The 19,410-nt window shown below is 41.0% G+C and overlaps 2 protein-coding genes across 5 annotated transcripts in view; one reads left to right on the top strand and one right to left on the bottom strand.

The window, feature by feature from the left end:
- ENTPD7 (ectonucleoside triphosphate diphosphohydrolase 7) overlaps nt 1-14,793 on the top strand; it is a 40,720-nt gene extending 25,927 nt beyond the window's left edge. Inside the window, exons 9-13 of the mRNA XM_026493851.4 lie at nt 174-340; nt 2,893-3,217; nt 6,038-6,123; nt 7,174-7,335; nt 8,758-14,793. Of these exons, the coding sequence (XP_026349636.2) occupies nt 174-340; nt 2,893-3,217; nt 6,038-6,123; nt 7,174-7,335; nt 8,758-8,989 (972 nt within the window). The 3' untranslated portion in view covers nt 8,990-14,793. The remainder of the gene's footprint in view (nt 1-173; nt 341-2,892; nt 3,218-6,037; nt 6,124-7,173; nt 7,336-8,757) is intronic.
- The window catches only part of LOC113251817 (cytochrome c oxidase assembly protein COX15 homolog), a 28,418-nt gene continuing 12,999 nt past the window's right edge, over nt 3,992-19,410 (bottom strand). For 2 of the 4 annotated variants that reach the window (XM_026493854.4, XM_044382040.3), the window contains exon 9: nt 17,937-18,865. In XM_026493854.4, coding sequence (XP_026349639.1) covers nt 18,734-18,865 — 132 coding nt within the window. In that variant the 3' untranslated portion in view covers nt 17,937-18,733. Of the gene's footprint in view, nt 8,559-16,128; nt 16,331-17,936; nt 18,866-19,410 lie in introns of those variants that run through there. The other 2 variants (XM_044382039.3, XM_044382038.3) reach the window with 2 other exon arrangements.

Here is a 19,410-nt window from a genome sequence, read left to right as displayed (position 1 = left end):
TGTAGGCTTGTCATTTTGTATCTTTGTTGAAAATAATGCTATAAGAATGAGAGAACGCTATAACAGATCTTAAAGAGAAGTTCTAGCACGTCAAGACTGGTGTATTAGTGATGTCATAGCTGTCAATCAGCCAAAACTAAAATTCCCTTTCTTTTCTTTACATTGTATTATAGGAAGAAGAAGCGAAGATCCTGCTGGCTGAATTCAACCTGGGCTGTGATGTGCAGCATACTGAACACGTGTATAGGGTTTATGTCACGACCTTCCTGGGTTTTGGGGGCAACTTTGCCCGGCAGCGCTATGAAGACCTTGTGCTGAATGAAACCCTTACCAAAAATAGGTACGTTTGATGTGGGGATCTGTGCCTCTGAAATAGAATGTCTTCAAGGTGCAGATACTAGGAGGAAATACTCCTATCCTACTAAGATAGATACGTTTTTGCTTCCTCCTTCTTCCTGACCACTCTTGACAATGGGGTAGTGTTGCTTAGAGACCCTCTGTTAATAGTCCCACTCAATCTAGGTGAGGGTGCATTCTGGTCTTTGCAGTTCGGACTCAAAAACTACTGTAGCTTATTGGGACCTCTTGCAGTGTCCTGTTTCAGAAATGGTGTCATAGGATAAATGAGATTAAGTTCTTTTTTTCTTTTTTAAGATTTTTTAAAAATTTATTTGACAGAGAGAGAGAACAAGCAGGGGGAGCGGCAGGCAGAGGCAGAGGGAGAAGCAGGCTCCCCGCCGAGCAGGGAGCCCAATGCAGGGCTCCATCCCAGGACCCTGGGCTCATGACCTGAACCGAAGGCAGATGCTTAACCAACTCAGCCACCCAGGTGCCCCAGTGAGATTAAGTTCTTAATTTACAGTGTGCTGTAACAGCTCTTAGCAGTTCCCTCTACATGGAAGACATATTTGTTGAATTACAGTGGATTTGCATGTTATGTGGGAGTGAGGTCCATAGTGTGCATAAAAGATAAAAAGCATGTGAAGTCCGAATTAAGCTTTACATTGTTCTCTCATTAAGTTCAGAATAGCCAGTTTTCCCTGCAGCATGGACAGATCACGGACTCTTCATTTGAGTACCACGTGAAGTATTTAGGCTGTAATGTACAAACAGTTGTAAGATTTTTTTTTTTATTATTTAAAGTTGTATCATTATGTGCATCGAAGGAAGCATAATAGCAGAGTTTTTTTCACCGTAAAATTATTTACCTCCGTTTGTTTTGCTAGAAACACTCGTTTGAAGAAGGACCAGGATAGCCTATTTGTAATAAGTTCTCCGCAGCAATTGTCTTATATTGCGACCATGTTAAAGAAAATACTGTCTCATAATTCTTTCTTGTTTTTGTGAGTCTCAACTACCAAGAGTTCACAGTATTTTGGGAGAATCCTGTTATCCCCGATGATTGACAAATGCATTAAAATCAATCAGTGTGTTTGCATTCTGAAAATACTCTCATGTCCGTACTCCTGTTGCTTGGGCTGCTGGCCCCGCGGCATCTGGAGAACAGTTAGGAGAGTTTCACACCAATTTTGTTGTGTTCCTTCTCTGTTAGCTGCTGTGCTTCCTTTTCCATTTCCTTCCTTTGTTGTTCTGATGCCCTTTTCTCTTTGCTGTTTTCTGGTCAGAACCTACCAGGCTGCATCCTTCTCCTCCCATGCACTGGTATTTTCTTGCCGTGTTTCTAAGTTCCTAATTCAGAAGATTTATTCTTCATCTTGTGTAGCTGCTAATCTACTAAAGAAACCTGTGCTTCCTGGGATTTCAGAACATAATGGTTCCTTCCTCTTCTTCTTCTTCTTTTTTTTTTTAAAGAGAGAGAGCAAGCAGGGGTGTGGTGGGGGGAGAGGGAGAGAGGGACTCTCAAGCAGGCCCCATGCCCAGTGCAGAGCCTGATGTGGGGCTCGAGCCCACGACCCTGAGATCATGACCTGAGCCGAAATCAAGAGTTGCATGCTCAACTGACTGAGTGTGTCCCTAGTTCTTTCTTCTTAATATGATTTTCTGAGGTTGGTTTTTTTTCATAGTTGGTGTCACATCCTTAAAATAGGTTCCAGTCATTCCAAAGCATTTTGTGGTGTTGCCACATTCCCACTCTCTCCTTTAGTCTTTACCTTGTGGGGGCATCTTCACCCCAGGCAGTCCACTCTTCAACACATGTCTCTTTAGGAACTGGTGAATGACTAACTGTGGTTGGCAACATTATTTGGTCTTCACTTAATTTCTGTTCTCGGCCAGATCTGTATTTCATCCCCTTAGGAATGGGAATTCTGTTGCTGGGCAAGTGCTGACTTGAAATAGCCAGAACTGTGTGACAGCCACAGTGGGGATGAAAACCTGCCCCTCCTCTCCCCGAGAGGGCCAGGCATGTCCTTCCTATTGCCAGCAGTTGTCACTGCACCACTGACATGGTCCCCTCCTCAGGAGCCTGTCCCAGGCCTTCCCTCTTTACCTCCTCCCAGGTGTTTTGTTAAACGTAAGAACCTCACTCGGTATGTGAGATCTCGACACTTTTAAGAGGCCAGTGGAAATGAAGACTAGATGGAGGCCAGCAGATTAACATTTCCAGTTTCACTCTACACTGGGAGATGGACATGTGGACTGAACAGTTGAACAAAGCTTGATCACTGCCATATTTCTCTCCTTTTCTTCCTTCTTTCCTCCCTCCCCTCCCTTTCCTTTCCCTTTCCTTCTACTGAATTGCATTTGCTTAAGGTAAATTTTGGTGTGTTACGACTGCATGCTAAAGCTCCAGTCTTGTTTCTCGGGATGCCATGTAAAACAAGATGATCTGTGAAGCGCATTCTTAGACCAAGTTTCTTAAACTCTAGGCATTTCTTAGAAGAGGTTGAGTACATTAGTGATGTGTTTTGTGTGTTTTTGTCATTGTGACAGGTTGCTGGGCCAGAAGACAGGTCTGAGTCCCAACAATCCATATCTGGATCCCTGCCTGCCGGTGGGCCTCACAGATGTGGTGGAGAGGAACAGCCAGGTGCTGCACATCCGGGGAAGAGGAGACTGGGCGTCTTGCGGGGCGATGCTGAGCCCCCTGCTGGCTCGTTCCAACACCAGCCAGGCCTCGCTGAATGGCATCTACCAGTCGCCGATTGACTTCAACAACAGCGAGTTCTACGGTTTCTCTGAGTTTTTTTACTGTACAGAGGATGTGTTACGCATCGGTGGCCACTATCACGGGCCCACATTTGCCAAGGCTGCCCAGGTAAATTATTTGTAATAAAGATGACTCGTGCCAGCTGCGGCCATTTAGTGGCTGTCTAACTTTGTGCCACATGCTGTGCAAAGAGCTTCGCATGCCTGATCTCACTGGATTCTTCGCAAGGGCCCTATGAGCCCTCATTTTATAGATGAGAAAGTGGACTCAGAAGTTAAGGAACCCACTGTGCTGGACTGCTCATTAAGCTTAGGTTTCCATGCATGTCGGGATCACCTAAATTATCACCCTAGTCCAAAGTTGTGGTGGTGGCTAACAGTTTTTCCTCTCGTTTTCCAATAATCTTTTTTAATGTTTGTGGCCAGAGTGTCATCCCTAGATATTTTTCCCCTTACTGCGTATTCTCAGTTGCAATGTGCTTTTGGAGACGATGTCACACAGGTGGGCAAGTGCACTTTCATTTTCTTGGTTTGAGTCATTAGGAGGCCAGAATGGTATATAGGGTCACTTGGAATATTAGAAAGATGTTGGGAAAAGCAATGTCAGTGGAAGTATTATTTAAAACTAAAATGCAGAAGAAATAAAAATTCATTTAGAGCACATCCAGGACATTAGCAGCTTATAGGCTTAAATCATTAGTTACCTGAACAGGTAAAAGTTTAGCTAGCTTTCTATAGCTCCTTCTTTTTTTTTTAAAAGATTTATTTATTTTAGAGAGAGTGAGCAGGTAAGCGGGGGGGGGGGGGAGGGGGAGGGAGGCAGAGGGAGAGTATAGCTCCTTTAATTTTTTTTTTTTAAGATTTTATTTATTTGAGAGAGAGAGCCTGTGTGCAAGTACAGTTGGGGTTGGGGGAGGGCAGGGGGGAGGAAGAGGGAGAGAATCTCAAGCAGACTCCACACTGAGCAAGGAGCCCAGTGTGGGGCTCGATCCCACAACCCCAATATCATGACCTGAGCTGAAACCAAGAGTGATGTTCAACAGCTGAGCCACCCAGGCGCCCAATCTCCTTTAATTTAGATTCCTTTCTGAAGTTTTGCCTATCTTTCTGATCTCTCTTTTAGCATAGAAATTAATGGGAAGAATCTGTCCTTTCTTATATTTTTTATTCTTTCCTTTCTGCTTTGTTACAGTTCTCTAGGGTTCTCTGGAAAGAAGACTTGCAATTTAATAATACTGTGGGGTGCCTGGGTGGCAGTCAGTTAAGCATCCGACTCTTGGTTTCAGCTCAGGTCCTAATATCAGGGTCATGAGATCAAGCCCCGAGTCAGGCTCTGTGCTCAGCATGGAGTCATGAGATTCTCCCTCTCCCTTTGCCCCTCCCACTTGTGCTGTCTCTGAAATAAATGAATAAATCTTTAAAAAAATATATCTGTAGTATGTATAATATTCTGTTCCCTAAAGGCAGTCCCTAAGAAATATTGAGGGGGCGCCTGGGTGGCTCAGTCGGTTAAGCATCTGCCTTCAGCTCAGGTTATGATCCCGGGGTCCTGGAATCGAGTCCCACATTGGGCTCTCTGCTCAGCAGGGAGTCTGCTTGTCCCTCTCCCTCCACCCCCCACAATGTGCTCTCTCTCTCTCAAATAAATAAAATCTTAAAAAAAAAAGAAACATTGAGGAAAACCTGGTTTGTATTTGTTCTTTCTTCTCCAGCCTCCAGGAATACACTCATATTCCTTTTCCTTTCCAGCATCCAGGGCTCCCTAAATGTCCATGGCCCCCATCTTTCTCTCATTTTAAAACTTCTTCAGATTCTATTCCCTTGAACACCAAAGGGCTCAAGTTACTGCTTACCCAGGTTGCTAGGGCTTAATATGTTCTCTTTCCCAGGTAAAAGAGATCATTTTGTTCTCCCTCTTTTTTCTACTTTGACTCAACTGTTAATTTCCCAGTTATACCTTCCCTAGCAACCATATCCACAACTGCAGCCCTTCCCAATATATTACGTTTCCCTTTCCTGTTTTAATTTTCCTGTGAGGGGCGCCTGGGTGGCTTAGTCCTTAAGCGTCTGCCTTTGGCTCAGGGCGTGATCCCGGAGTTCTGAGATCGAGCCCCACATCGGGCTGTTCCACTGGGAGCCTGCTTCTCCCTCTCCCACTCCCCCTGCTTGTGTTCCCTCTCTCGCTGGCTGTCTCTCTCAAACAAATAAATAAAATCTTAAAAAATAATAATAGTTTTCCTGTGAGCGCTTATATCATCTAACACACTATACGTATGTGTATATGTATGTACGTATGTGCATGTTGTATGTATGTATGCACGTGTATGTATTTGGTTACCATCTGTCTCTTACCACTAGAACGTAAGCTTCATGAGGACAGAAAGTTTTGTCTGTTTTGTTCACTGCTAGATCTCCCTGGCACTCAGAATAGCACCTGGCACAAAGGAGACATTCAGGAAACGTTAATTTACTGATCATACCAAAAGGAATGATTCCTTTGGGGAAAACTACAACATGGAGACAGGTAGAATTTTGGTAGAATTTGGTGGTAGAATTTTGACCATTCTGTACCATCTACTTTACCTGCTCATGTTAGTCTGACATAGAGTAGAATGAGGCTCCCTTTGGCTTTGATGTTGCTCTTCCTGGTCCTAACCTTTTCCCTGTCTGAAGCCGAGGAGGCTCAGGAGCCATGTTGGGCTGGCTTTGTACTGGACTTGAGGTGATGGGAATAAAAAGGAGACCTCCAACAGCCTGCATTTTGGCACTTGTGTTGCACAGTGTCCAGTGAATGAAGCTGGTGGTTCTGTTTTCCTTTGTCAACTGGTAGTCCACGAGTAACTTTAGACATGGAGCAGCTGTGACTGTAGGGAAGTTACAGCGTTTGGCTTTCATTTCACGTTGCACCATTTCTGTGTGGTTGTTCCAGGATTACTGTGGCATGGCCTGGTCAGTACTGACTCAGAGATTCAAGAACGGCCTCTTTTCATCACATGCAGATGAGCATCGACTCAAGTAAGTAACTCCCTTTTCTCCCTTAGGTGTGGCCTGAAAATGTAGATGGCAGATTATAATGAGGGAGAGAGACCAAGTAAGCGCACAGATGGGATTTTATGTTGAAGGAGAATTTGATTATTTTAGATTTTGGTTTTCTGAGCCATAGGGACCAAAACAGTGAGCCAGTTTAGCAAAGTCAATGAAAACCAAGGTCACCGAAAAGTTCTTAGTGGCTTGAAATCAAAAGTGGTGGGTTTTTTAAATTAAAATATGGAACATGCAGAAAGGTAGAAACAAAAGTAACATAAACCTCACCCAGCTTCAACAAATGCCAATATTTTGCCAGTTTGGTTCATCGGTCCTCCCATTTTTATAAGCATTTGTAAAATATCTTAATCATAAACAAAAATAGAACAGTATCATGAACTCTGATGTGCTGTCACCCTGCTTCTCTACCAGTGGTTATCAACTTCTGCCCAATCTTGTTGCATCTATTTTCCCACCGTTCTACTCCCCTCTTAACACAGCTGGGTTATTTTGAAAGCAAATCCCAGACATCATGTCAGTAGACTTGTAGATACTTCAGCAGGCTCCTTGAAGATAAGGACTCATAAAAAGAAAAAAGGGGGCACCTGGGTGGCTCAGTTGGTTAAGCATCCAACTCTCTGATTTTGGCTCAGGTTGTGATCCCAGGGTTGTGAGATTGAGCCCTACGTCGGGCTCCATGCTGGGCATGGAGCCTGCTTGAGATTCTCTCTCTTCTTCTCCATCTGCCTCTCCACCACCCTGTCTTGCTCTCTTAAGAAAGGAAGGAAGGGAGGAAGGGTGGAAGGAAGGAAAGAAGGAAGGCGGGAAGCACAGTCACGATATTATTACTGATTAAAGCAATTTTCACTTTTGTGGTAAACCCTAAGATAAAGTAGGCTTAGGTTTGGCTCCACCTAGAGGCGAGGAAGGTGAAGTGGAGAGAGAACTGTCTTTTTTTGGCATCCACTAGGAGTATATAGAAAGCATTAGAATTCTTTTTTTCCTTATTCTTCTTTAAAAATATATTATTTTGTCACACAGATATCAGTGTTTTAAATCAGCGTGGATGTACCAAGTCCTTCATGAAGGATTCCACTTTCCCTATGACTACCCGCACCTGCAGACAGCCCAGCTGGTATATGACCGAGAGGTTCAGTGGACACTGGGAGCCATTCTGTATAAAACAAGATTCTTACCACTCAGGTAAAGTGAACTGAACTGGCATCTTGAGATCAGAGGATGTTGGTTGGTTTCTCAGAATAGGTTTCTTAAGTGACCTCTCTCCCTCAGAAAAGCATCCAAACTAACTCCCTTTTTTACTACCCCATGAACTATTATTACTACCCAGGCATGTGGAAACAGGAAGAAGGTTGAGAATTTAATCCGTAGTCTGTTCTTTAGCTTTACAATTTCAGGAATTCAGTTTTATTTGTTTATCCATAACAATTCAGTCTTTAGGATTGAGCTGTTACTTAACCAGTTCTAAGATACCGAGTGATAAACTAAAATGCCATTCTTCAGTTACTGGAGAAAACATCAGACTAGAGAACTGGGGTAGGCTGTGTGTATAGAGCAGTCTCTCCTAGTGGGTAGAGTCAGTCTAGAGATCATGTCATTGATTTAGAAGGCTTTTTGGCGGGCCAGAATTAGAGCCCAGCACAGGAGATGCCCTTAGGGGGGTACTGTCTTCAAGCTGTGATAACCTGATGTCTTGCTCTATGTACCATTAGATATTTGGGATAATTTTTAGATTCTCTCTCCCTTGGATTATTTCAGATAAACTAAAATGAGTTTTTAATCTTTGCTGCCTGTTTCTCTAACCTCAGAAGGCAGGCGGCAGAGAGAGGGGAGAGAAGCGGGGAGCTGGAGAGTATGCTCTCCACATGAAGGGCTGAGGACTGCCGTGCAGAAACGCTGTCCCAGTCTGCCAGTTCTCATTTGTCAGGACAAGCCAGAAGCCCATATTTTATAGGTAGGCTTTCAGTTTGGAGATTCACATTTTAAGAAAACATTGCAGGTGAAACGAAACAAAAATGGATCTGGTGTCTGGACCAAAGAGCGGCTTCTGTTCTAAGCATGCACGCTGTTGCACTTTGGCTTACAGGTCTGACTTTTTTCCAGACTACAGTCCTATTGGCCAGGTGACAGCTTTCTCTAGACACAGCCTAAACCTCAGGAAGCACAGTCAATTTTTTTAAAAGATTTAGATACACTCTGATTTCTTGACTGGATTTAGGGGCCACCCTATTCTTGTTAGTACCATATTTACAAACGGGATGTTATGTATTTACGGAATGGTATGGGGTCACTGTTAAGACCAAGATTACAGATGATCAGTCTTATCTTACCGGTTTTTTTTTTTTTGCCTTCTAATTTTGTCCCCGGATCCTGGAGGATGTAGGCCTGTGAGGCTCCCTCTGTGGGCTCTGGCAAAGAAAGTACAGGAGGAATCACATAGCAGTCCTCGGGCTGGAGACATTCTTCAGCTTCGCTTGCCCTGTGTAGCTGGTATCCTAGCATACTTGCATGAATAGAGTAAATGGGATAACACCACTGGTCTTTTCAATAAGCATAACTGTTTCTCTTTGAAATTAACATGACTTCCCACCTTCCAACTCTTCCTAGGGATCTACGGCAAGAAGGTGTCCGGCCGGCCCATGGTAGCTGGTTCCGCCTCTCCTTTGTCTACAACCACTATCTCTTCTTTGCCTGTATCCTGGTGGTGCTGCTGGCCATCATCCTGTACCTTCTGCGGCTACGCCGAATTCACCACCGACAAGCTCGAACCTCGGCTCCATTGGACTTGCTGTGGATTGAGGAGGTGGTGCCCATGATTGGGGTACAGGTAGGGCCGTGAGGCCAGACAAGGACTTGGGAAGCCCAAGTACCCTGGAGTTGCTGCCCATTGAATTCCACCACTTTCTTGTTCTGGCCTCAGATGCTGCTTTGCCTGACCTTGGGATACGTGGCCTCGGAATTTCTACCTTAGTTTCTACTTTAATTCCTTTTCAATATCTAGGTCCTCTTCTCTGAGAGAAGCTGTAATTTAGTCTGTGAAGAACTAAATAATGAGAGTTTGGTGCTAACAAAGAGGACCAACCTTACTCCAGTTGAAGCATGCTTCTACCCCTTTATCTGAGAGGTCTGGTATGTTCCTGGCATCTAGACTCCTCCCCTTGCTAAAGCATGAAGTTTGGCATTGGGCAAACTGGAAGCCTGGTTATAACCAAGCTGGAGCATCCGATACAAAGCCGAAGACATTCCAGCAAGTGCAGCAGGCCCTTCTTTCTCTGTAACAGAGATATCATTTATGTGGATATCCACACCCTTTAGTAGGGATCCAAGATATCTGCATTTCAGTGGAACAGATACGAACTTCCAGGCAAACAAAACGACGTGGTTTCTTTGCTTACTTGACAAAGAAGCCATTGAGTGTGGTCCAAGATCCCTGCCATAATGTTGCTGATGTTAATTAATTAGTATGTGATTTTGAAAGGTTAGAACCCCTTCTAAGTGAATGGTCAGTTGAAGACTTTGACAGTATCTTATGTGATACCTGGTATGACCAGGATAGAAAATGTTTCTGTGTCTATGTGCTTCACCGGCTGTTTGGGCATTAATTTTTCTTTTTGAGCCTTAAGTGTGCTTGTAGGATGGAGAAACTGATGGGATTGGAGATCTGGATTTGTCTGGTTTTAAGTCACTGTCTCTAGGCCTATTTTTTATGAGCCCATTTATAGGAAAATTCAAAAAGAGTTCCTTTATTTCACTAAGATCAATATATAGTTCAGGAAGGGGTTATATTTGGGTTGTTTTTAAAGAAGTAAAGAACAGTGTCAGGAGAGTGGGCAAAGGCAATACAATCCAAGCTCTTATTTATAAATGTCTTCCTGAGAAATAGAAATTTTCTCAACTTGACTCTTGGAATGTCTGAAAAGAACCAAATTCTAAACTTGGGAATAAATAGGTAAATCTGTTAATAAGCCGCCTGGCAACCTTAAGAACCTGTGTTAAGAGATTGCTCAGTCAGAGACCACATTTGCATTCATGAGGAGAGAAGAAAAGCCATATGATGACATTTTCATCCACTGCCCTTTAGGAGCTCTGGTCCTCCCTACATGGAGCCTTTAACTTGTACCTTCCCCGTGGGATCTTCATGCTTTACCCTTTCCTACACGTAGGCTTGATTGTCTTTCCCAAGAATATGCTCCCAGACTTGAAGTAGCTTTGTTTTCTTTTTTGTCACTTTATTTTTAGGGTTAGTTGAGTACAGGGAATGATCCCTGACGTTAATGGGGGAAAAAGTAGAATTATTAAAACATAAATTCCATAGTGGGATCAGAAAGGAATTAAATGTTTCATAAAACAGAAAAAGAAATCAAGGTCTTCGTAGAAATAAACTGAGATGAAAATAAGTATACTCTTAGTTGGTAGGTGAAAAGATGAGTCTTAAACTGTTTACAAATTAGATAAAAGCAAAGAGTCTTATAGCTCCCTCTGGAAATATTTTTACTTTTCATTAGGGCTTTATGTCACAGCAATTTCCCTTAATCTTGAAGACTTCTAAATTGCCTTGATTTTCTTTGACCTCTTAACGTTCGTGTCACTGTGAGTGAGCCCTCGCCTTATGAGTGCTGCTTGTAAATAATGTCAGAATATGGTTTTTGCTAGCCAGGGCCTTCTCAGGTACTCTTTCTTTTTCCCTCATCTTGGTTTCCAAATACTATTTTTGGTTTTCTTGTGAGATCTGGTCAGGATCTGGTCAAAAGCTACCTAATTGGCTAATAGTGATCACATTCGTGTGCTCGAAATGAAGCTGAAGCCGGGAGGAGGTGGTGGTGAGTCCAGTTTGAAAGCTCTTATTAATGAAGTTATTCTTCCTCTTGGTTATAATAATGATAGCTGCCATTTGTGAAGCATTCACATGTACCATACACTCTTAAGCATTTTATGTATATTATTTAATCATTATGACAGCCTTTCAGATGGATATTACTTTTTGTGTTCTTTTTATAATTGAGAAACTCAGGATATCCTATGCTTATCATTTTTTCAATGTAAATGTATTTCTTATTTTTAATTTATTTTAATTCGTTTTTGAGGTTTTGTTTAGTGTATTATATCCTGTTTATTATTTTAATATTATAGGATCTAGGCTTGTCTTGGTTACTGTATGACTTTTCAGAGTTCTATGGTAGAAATGTAAGAAGGACAAATTTTTATCATATTCCTCAGAAAAATTGAGTATTTGCTGTTGGCATTGGTTCCTGTGCTGCTTTCATTGTTCCCAATTAATAATTTTAAATGAAATCTCATTAGCTAGAAACAGAAGCCATTTATTCTTTGAATGCCAATTACTTATATATTTTGCTTTCTCATAATTGTCTTGCAAATGGAATCAATCTTGTGTTTAACCCTCTTTTAGCTCTTAGTTTTTAAAGATTTTTAAAAATATGTTTGTATTTCTGCATTTTCAGTGGTTTCCCTATGAAGATAATTATGGTTTCATTACATTCACATCCCAGCAGTTCAGTCTTCTTGATAACAGCAAAATGAATGTGAACGGTTTTAGTACTTTTATCATTGAGACAGGCCACAAATGTCAAAATCAGAGTTGGTGGCGGATAGGAGGTGATGCTTTAATAATCTTACAGTGGCACAACCCATCACTTTTCTCTGAATTCTTGTCACTAGAACAAAATGAAAATATGTATAATACCCATGTATATGGCACTACGTTGACTTAAGTTGCAGTTAACTCTAGGCCAAATTATACTATCTTTGTCTCTGTACCTTAGCTCCTTGGATTGATTTTCCTTGGTGTAGGGAGTTTAGTCACTTTCTAACAAACTTGTCTTAATCTTTCATGTTATCCAAAGCATTCCGCCTCCACTTCTCTCAGCCTGACAGCTTTCTTTAAATTCAAAGGCCTTGGGCAGTGATTATTAAAATGTGGTTGATTGAGTCTGTCATGCACTTGCTAAGCTAATCTTTTCAGCTTTTAACATTTAGTATCACATCCATATTTGTTGTTGTGGTATAGTTGACATACAACATCATATTAGCTTCAGGTGTACGACACAATGACTTGATAGTGTATACACTACAAAATGATCACTACAATGAGTCTAGTTTCCCCGTCACCGTATAAAGTTAAGTAACATGCAACTCAGTGTTATTAACTCTAGTCACCCTGCTGAACATTACATCCCATGACATGACTTCTTTTATGACCCCCTTCTTCTGTCTTGCCCACCCTCCCTGCTCCCCCGGCTCTGGCAACCAGCAATCTCTTCTCTGCATCTATGAGTTTTGTTGTTTCTCCTTTTCTGTTTTAGATTCTACATATAAGTGATTCTACATATTTGTTTTTCTCTGACTTATTTCACTTAGCATAATGCCCACAGGGTCCATCCATGTCACAAATGGCAAGATTTCATTCTTTTTTATGGCTGAAGTAGCATTCCTTTGTGCGTGTTGGGGGTTGTGTACATGTGTATCCACTCTTCCATCAGTGGACACTTTGGTTGTTTCTTTATCTTGGCTATTGTGAATAATGCTGCAGTGAATATAGGGGTGCATAGACCTTTTTGAGTAGGTGCTTTCATTTTCTTCAGATAAATACCCAGAAGTAGACTTGCTGGATCACATGGTAGTTCCATTTTTAGTTTTTTGAGGAACCTCGATACTGTTTTCCATTATGGCTGCACCAATTTACACTCCCACCAATAGTGCACGATAGTTCCCTTCTCCCTACATCCTCACCAACACTTGTTATTTCTTATCTTTTTGATACTAGCCGCCCTGACAGATGCGAGACGATACATCTCATGGTTTTGAGTGCATTTCTCTGGTAATTACTCATGCTGAGCATCTTTTCGTGTGTTCTGTTGGCCATCTGTGTATGTCTTTGGAAAATGTCTGTTCAGGTTCTTTGCCCATTTTTAAATCATGTGTTTTGTTACTGAGTTATGGTTCTTTTTATAATTTGGATATTAACTCCCTACCAGATTTATGATTTGAAAATATCTTCTCCCATTCAGTAGGTTGGCTTTTTGTTTTGTTGATGGATTCCTTTGCTGTACGGAAGCTTTTTAGATGTAGTTTCATTTGTTTATTTTGTTTTTTATTGCCATTGCCATTGCCATTGGAGTCCGATCTAAAAAAATATAGCCAAGAGTGATGTAAAGAAGCTTATTGCCTATGTTTTCTTCTAGGAGTTTTATGGCTTCTAGTCTTACATTCAAGTCTTAAATCCATTTTTAGTTCATTTTTGTGTATAGTGTAAGATAGTGGTCCGGTTTCATTCTTTTCCATGTGGCTCTTCAGTTTTCCCAACACCGTTTATTGAAGAGAGTGTCCTTTCCCCACTGTGTATTCTTGCCTCCTCTGTTGGAATCAATTGATCATAAATGCAAGGGTTTATTTCTGGGCTCTCTATTCTGTTCCATTGATCTGTGTGTCTGTTTTTATGCCAATACCATACTGTTTTGATGACTATAGCTTTGTAATATAGTTTGAAATCAGAGAGCATGATGCCTTTCACATCCATATTTACATTTTTGAAATAAAATAACTTCTTCTTCTCATTGGTATTATCTAAATAGATGCTTTCTCCACCCCTATTCCCATGCTTTTGTTTTGCTTTTTGTCAGGAGTGAAAGACAAGTGGATGGTATGACTTAGGGGAAAGAACACTGGTGTCAGAACAGCAGACTTGGATTCTTGTCCTGGCTTTGTCAATGACTAGTTCTGGCATTCCAGGCAAGTCACTTGCCCTCTCTGGTTCATTTTTTATCTATAAAACAAGGTGACTAGACAAGATGCTCTGAGGCTAGTTCCAAACATTGGCCTAAGGAACTAAAGGTGAGGGAGAATGGAGGAAAGTGATAGTTTCAGGAAGTGGATTTTGGTTTTTGGTTTAAAAGGCCAGGTTGCTCAAGGGAGCCAGTGGTCATCTCCTACTTTATCCATTGTCCCTGACATTAAGGTTGATGGGAATGGAGTTTCCAACAGCAATCATTATATGCAAATTTCAGAAGATGAGATTTTTACAGCTGGGGTTTTAGAGGTCTATTTTCTGTTAACCCCCTTGGTTTTATGGATGATGAAATTGAGGCCAAGAGCAGTGGTAATGTGTGCACAGTGAATGGCCTCCTGGATTTCGTTTTCTCTGTTCTTTGTACTACAGATACATACCTTTGACAGCTGCAATGAAATTCTCATTGACAGAATCTTCCTGCAAGATTATGTATTTCAACAGAATCTATTCTTTATAACAGAGCTGACTGCAAGTAGCCATGCCCAATCTTTATAACTGCTTCTGATCTTCATTTGTGATTGCTTTGCTCACATTTAGGAATAAAATATGAAAGAAATACTTTGTTAGAAATAGCACCAAGTTGTTACTACATCTATTCTACCTTCTATATTTCTTTTAATACTTTAAAATTTTAGATGTTTCTTTCAAACAATTTGCTTAATTTTGTACAATTTTCTTAACCACAGCTCTAAGCAATTCATTTGATGGTTATAACTGAAATTATTTAAGGTGTAAATGCCTATTAGATCTACCTCATTAATGAACTTGGCTGTAATTCTCGGGCAGTTCTCAGACTCCCTTACAGAAATAAAACGCTGTTTCTTTCTGCTGTCTTTAAACTTCTTTGCATACTAATTCAGAACTAGTATAATTTCCCTGTGTGCTGTGGTATGTGATGTAACTTCACCTGGGATCAAGAATTAAGGTAGAAGTAGCAACAGATAGTTCAGATTCTCCCAGATTGGCCTCTTTGGTCATGCTTAGTTTCAGAGTCCAGCCACTAGGGCCACACGCTCTGTCACACTTGGAAGGATTTGGCTGGTGTTAACAAAAAATACTTGTTAAAAAACAAGGACTCTTTTTATTATATGCTAATAGACTTCCCTTGTATTATTACAGAAGTGTTTCCCTTTTACTCTAATTCATTATTTCCAGTTTGTCAGTGCCATTATTAGAGGGACAGAGGAGGTCAGCATCTGTTGACCATTTTGTTTCTCTGGAAGTCTGAGCACTAAGAAAATCCTTCTATTTGTAAAATCGAGTCATCACTCATACTATAAGGGCTTTTTGCTTTGAAAGTGTATTCAGTCACGGCCTGCCATTTTTATAAAGACCAAAGTTGAAAAACACTTCTGAGTCACAGGATGTTTATAGCCATGCACGTATTATCTCAAGCAAGCCTGAGGACACGTCTGCTCCTGAGCCTCTCCTAAGTAGTGCCTCTGCTCACAGACCCCCTGGCGGCCTACCACTCTGCTTCTCCGGTATTCAGGTAGCCCTGATGCTTTCTTGAGGAGCCCCTCCTGCAGAGGACTTGCCCAGGTTTGGCCCGTTAAAACTGCTAGTGGTGAAGGCTCTGTACCTTATTAGCTTCACAACTCTTTCTCTGCAAGCAAGGATCCCAGACAAATCCTCTGAGTTTTGGTATTGCTGTCATTATGTTGTGTTTGAAATTCTCACTCTACAATTCCCTTTGTGGAAGCCCTGAAGTGTATGCCTCATCTCCTTTATTACTTCTGCCTTCAACAATGAACTGCACAGTGTTGAAAGGCATCTATTATGACCCACAGCCAGACACTCCCTTCTTGATTTAAAAAACCAAAGGCTGCCTATATTGCATCACTCTGGGGGGTTGCTAAGACTGTATGTTTTTCTAATGCTTCACATTAAATAATTTTGCTCAACAGTTCTTAAAATTCTGTGAAATACTGTTAAGTCAGTGTTGAACAAAAGTCAATGCATATCAGAGACAGATGCACTGTCCCTTATGTAGGGACATGGGTATATGTGTTACATATGCCGATACAGAACTCACCATTCATTCCAGAACTGGAAGGAACGCTGCAGATCGACTGGTTATCCTAATGTCATGATCATCACTTTAGGCAGTAGCTAATCGATACCTCGTCTACAGTGGACATTTGTCAGTGTAAGTTAAAGACAAAAATTGTGGATTGATAAAAAAGCCAGGTGTTTTAATTTCCTTTGATGTTTTAAAAACAACTGACAGAATTATCAAGACTTTAAAAAATACTAAGGGAACTTCACTTAATCTTCTAGGAATATGATGACTTATTCTGAAGGAAGTGTCTGGGACCTCAGTCGGTAATTGTCCGTTCCCCATTCATTCATGCGATATTTGGTGTATGTCTGAAGCTGGGAATAATGAAAGATAAAAGTAATTCAGATAATCTCCATTCACCAAGAGCTCATAGACAGGCACAATACAGTTATACAGCTAAATGCAACCAGAATCTGCTTTTCCAAACTTACTCATCTGTAATAAAAGAAAAACGAAGTAAAGCATCAGGAACTTGATCTTATTCTTTGCCACTTTGTTGGAGGGAACTGTAGAAGCACTAGCATATGGCTTTTGGGGTTGGGTCAGACTGCTCTCTGCTGACTCAATTATTAACTAAGGACAACCTCAGTTTGGGGATCATGAGATGATGGATATGAACCTGCCCCAGTGACCAGTCTCCTTTCTTTAAAGAATTCTGTATAGAAGAGGTGATAACTATGAACACAGTAATAGGATCAGATTAAATCAGATGGGGGTGGGTAGAAATTTGGAGGAGATGGCAATAAGCTGGTCAAACTTTCCAAGGTGACTAGGCTATTAGGGCCTAGGCCAGTGGTACCCAATTGCCTGCACACTGAAATGACCTAGGGAACTTAAAATATGTCTATTACTGCTTTCAGAGATCATGATTTAATTGGTCTTGGGTGAGGCTTGGGTTTTAAGATTTTCAAAAATTCTTTTTTTTTTTTTTTTTTAAAGATTTTATTTATTTATTTGACAGAGATAGAGACAGCCAGAGAGAGAGGAAACACAAGCAGGGGGAGTGGGAGAGGAAGAAGCAGGCTCATAGCAGAGGAGCCTGATGTGGGGCTCGATCCCGTAACGCCGGGATCACGCCCTGAGCCGAAGGCAGACGCTTAACTGCTGTGCCACCCAGGAGCCCCAAGATTTTCAAAAATTCTAATGTGAAAAAAGTTAGAAACTACTTCCAACAATAGCATAAGCCCCAGGGTCTGGAATTTTTTTTAAAAAAATCAAAGGCAAACTATTCTGTTTTGCTAAGAACCACTTGAGCATGGTAACTGAGGGAAGCTTGTTCCTTCTTTGTGAGAGGGCTTCAACTTCTGAAGGGCAGGAATCGCTCTCTCCAAATGTTCTCCTCCAGCTAAATACCCCTAGTTCCTTCAGGTATTCCCTGTGGGGTGTAGGATTCTGGACTCCTCACCATCCTGGTCCCTTCCTCTGGATGGATACATACTTAGTGGTCAATGTCCTCCTTAAATGTGGTACGCATGGTAAAACACAGCACTTGCACTGAGGTATTCTGTGTGTGGCTGTGACACTTCCATTGATGAAATCTGAAACACCACTAATTTTTTTTTTTTTTAATCAGTGTCATCGTTGTTGGTGCATGTTGAGCCTGTGGCCAACTGAAATCCCTGTCTTTTTTATATGAAATGATATGATGCCAGGTTTCTCCACCTCAAACTTATACAACCCATTTAATTAAAATAAGGATGTTACATTTATAATCTGTTTAATTTCATCTTGCTGGTGCCAGTCTGGAACTGTTTTGAGTTGTGACTGACATCTATATTGTATTAGCAATGTTGGGTTGTTCCATCCTCAAATCTGATCTTTGTGACACCTTCATCCAAATCACCAATTTAAAAAATAAAGTTGAATAAGACAGAGCCCTGTTAAATATCAACAGAGACCAAAAGACCAAAATTACAACAATTCATTAAACAAAAATTTGTTTACGTATCTGAATAGATGTCCATTCACTACATATACCATCAAGGCCATACATTAATTATCCATGAGGCTGTTAGGAAACCCTTTCAGGAATTGATTTATACTATCCATTCCATTCATCTGACCTAGCGATGAACAGCACAATCCAAAGAAGAACTAAGTTAGTGCTGGATGAGTCAAAGTGGGTTACCAGTGATTTTCTCCTTTTCTAAGTACTTATAAGCCATTTTGCTACAAACAGACATTAAGCTTGTCAAACTGTATCCTTTCTCCATTGTGAAAATCAGAATTCCAGAAGACACTATTTCCCACTGAAGGCTCTCTGGCTACTTTAGGGTGTGTGCCAGTCCTTCCCTTTGAATCTTCATCTGATGTAAGGGAAGTTGAGATCATAAAGAATTTCTACATAGGCATAATTCAGGACTCAGGAGGTCAAGGAGACAAGAGATGATGCATGTAGAATCAAGAGCTTGCCAACATTAAGAAATCTGAGACAGTCTATGAAGAAGAAACAAAGGCAGACGTTTCTTTCTCTACATTAAACATGATTTTCAACGAGAAAACCAAATGTACAAATATTTAAAAAAGGACTCTTTAAATACACTTAATGACACTCTTGATCCGGTAACTTTGTCAAAAACAAAGAATTTTAAATAACTCGACCAATTTGGAAACCACTTGGTATTCCAAGGTCATCCTTCAGAAAACCCCCAAGTTCTTGTGGTCTCTGATGAGCTCTCAAAAGCACTTTCAGTCCTAGGAAGCTGATCCTCTGAGAATTATTTTGGGACTCTTCGGAGTTCACTCATGAGCCAAAGGGCAACACTGAGCAGAGCCAGGGAGCCCGACTGGTGAGTGGCAGCCAAAGGAGTTGGAACGTACATCAGCAGAGTGCTAATGCCTAAGCCCACCTGTTACGGAGGAAAGAATGCAGTAAAAAAAGCAGGAACCACAAATTCAGAACTGAAATGACTGGGGATAGACAACCAGATACATAAATTTCCATATTCTACCATCAAAACATTAAAAATGTATTTTAAAACTTTCACAAGTAAATATATTCACAGCAAAGGAAATTCAAACAAAATAGATAAACCTAAAATTCTCCTTAATTATCCTTCATCCTAGCCCAGCTACCCTCCCCAAAGATAGTCATCAGTTTCTATACACTTGTACTTCTGTATCTATGTTTATAGAAAAACATACTTTTGTGTTTTTAAAAATGGGATTGTTCTGTCACTTGCTTTTTTTCCCCACTTGGCAATGTATGTCTTGAGATCTTATTATTTTAAATTGCTACAAAGTATTACACAGTATGTGTGTACCATAGTTCTTTGTTTCCAGGGTTTTTTTTTTACTATCACAGCAATTCTACCATGAATTACTTTGCGTACAACTCTTTGTGCCTTAGAATATTTCTAGGGCAGGCACTAAGAAGTCAATTTGTTGGACCAAA

The sequence above is a fragment of the Ursus arctos genome, unplaced genomic scaffold (genome assembly GCF_023065955.2).
Source record: "Ursus arctos isolate Adak ecotype North America unplaced genomic scaffold, UrsArc2.0 scaffold_7, whole genome shotgun sequence".
Classification (NCBI taxonomy): Eukaryota; Metazoa; Chordata; class Mammalia; order Carnivora; family Ursidae; genus Ursus; species Ursus arctos.
Note: the sequence above shows the minus strand (reverse complement) of the source record. Positions and strands in the feature narration are given on the sequence as shown.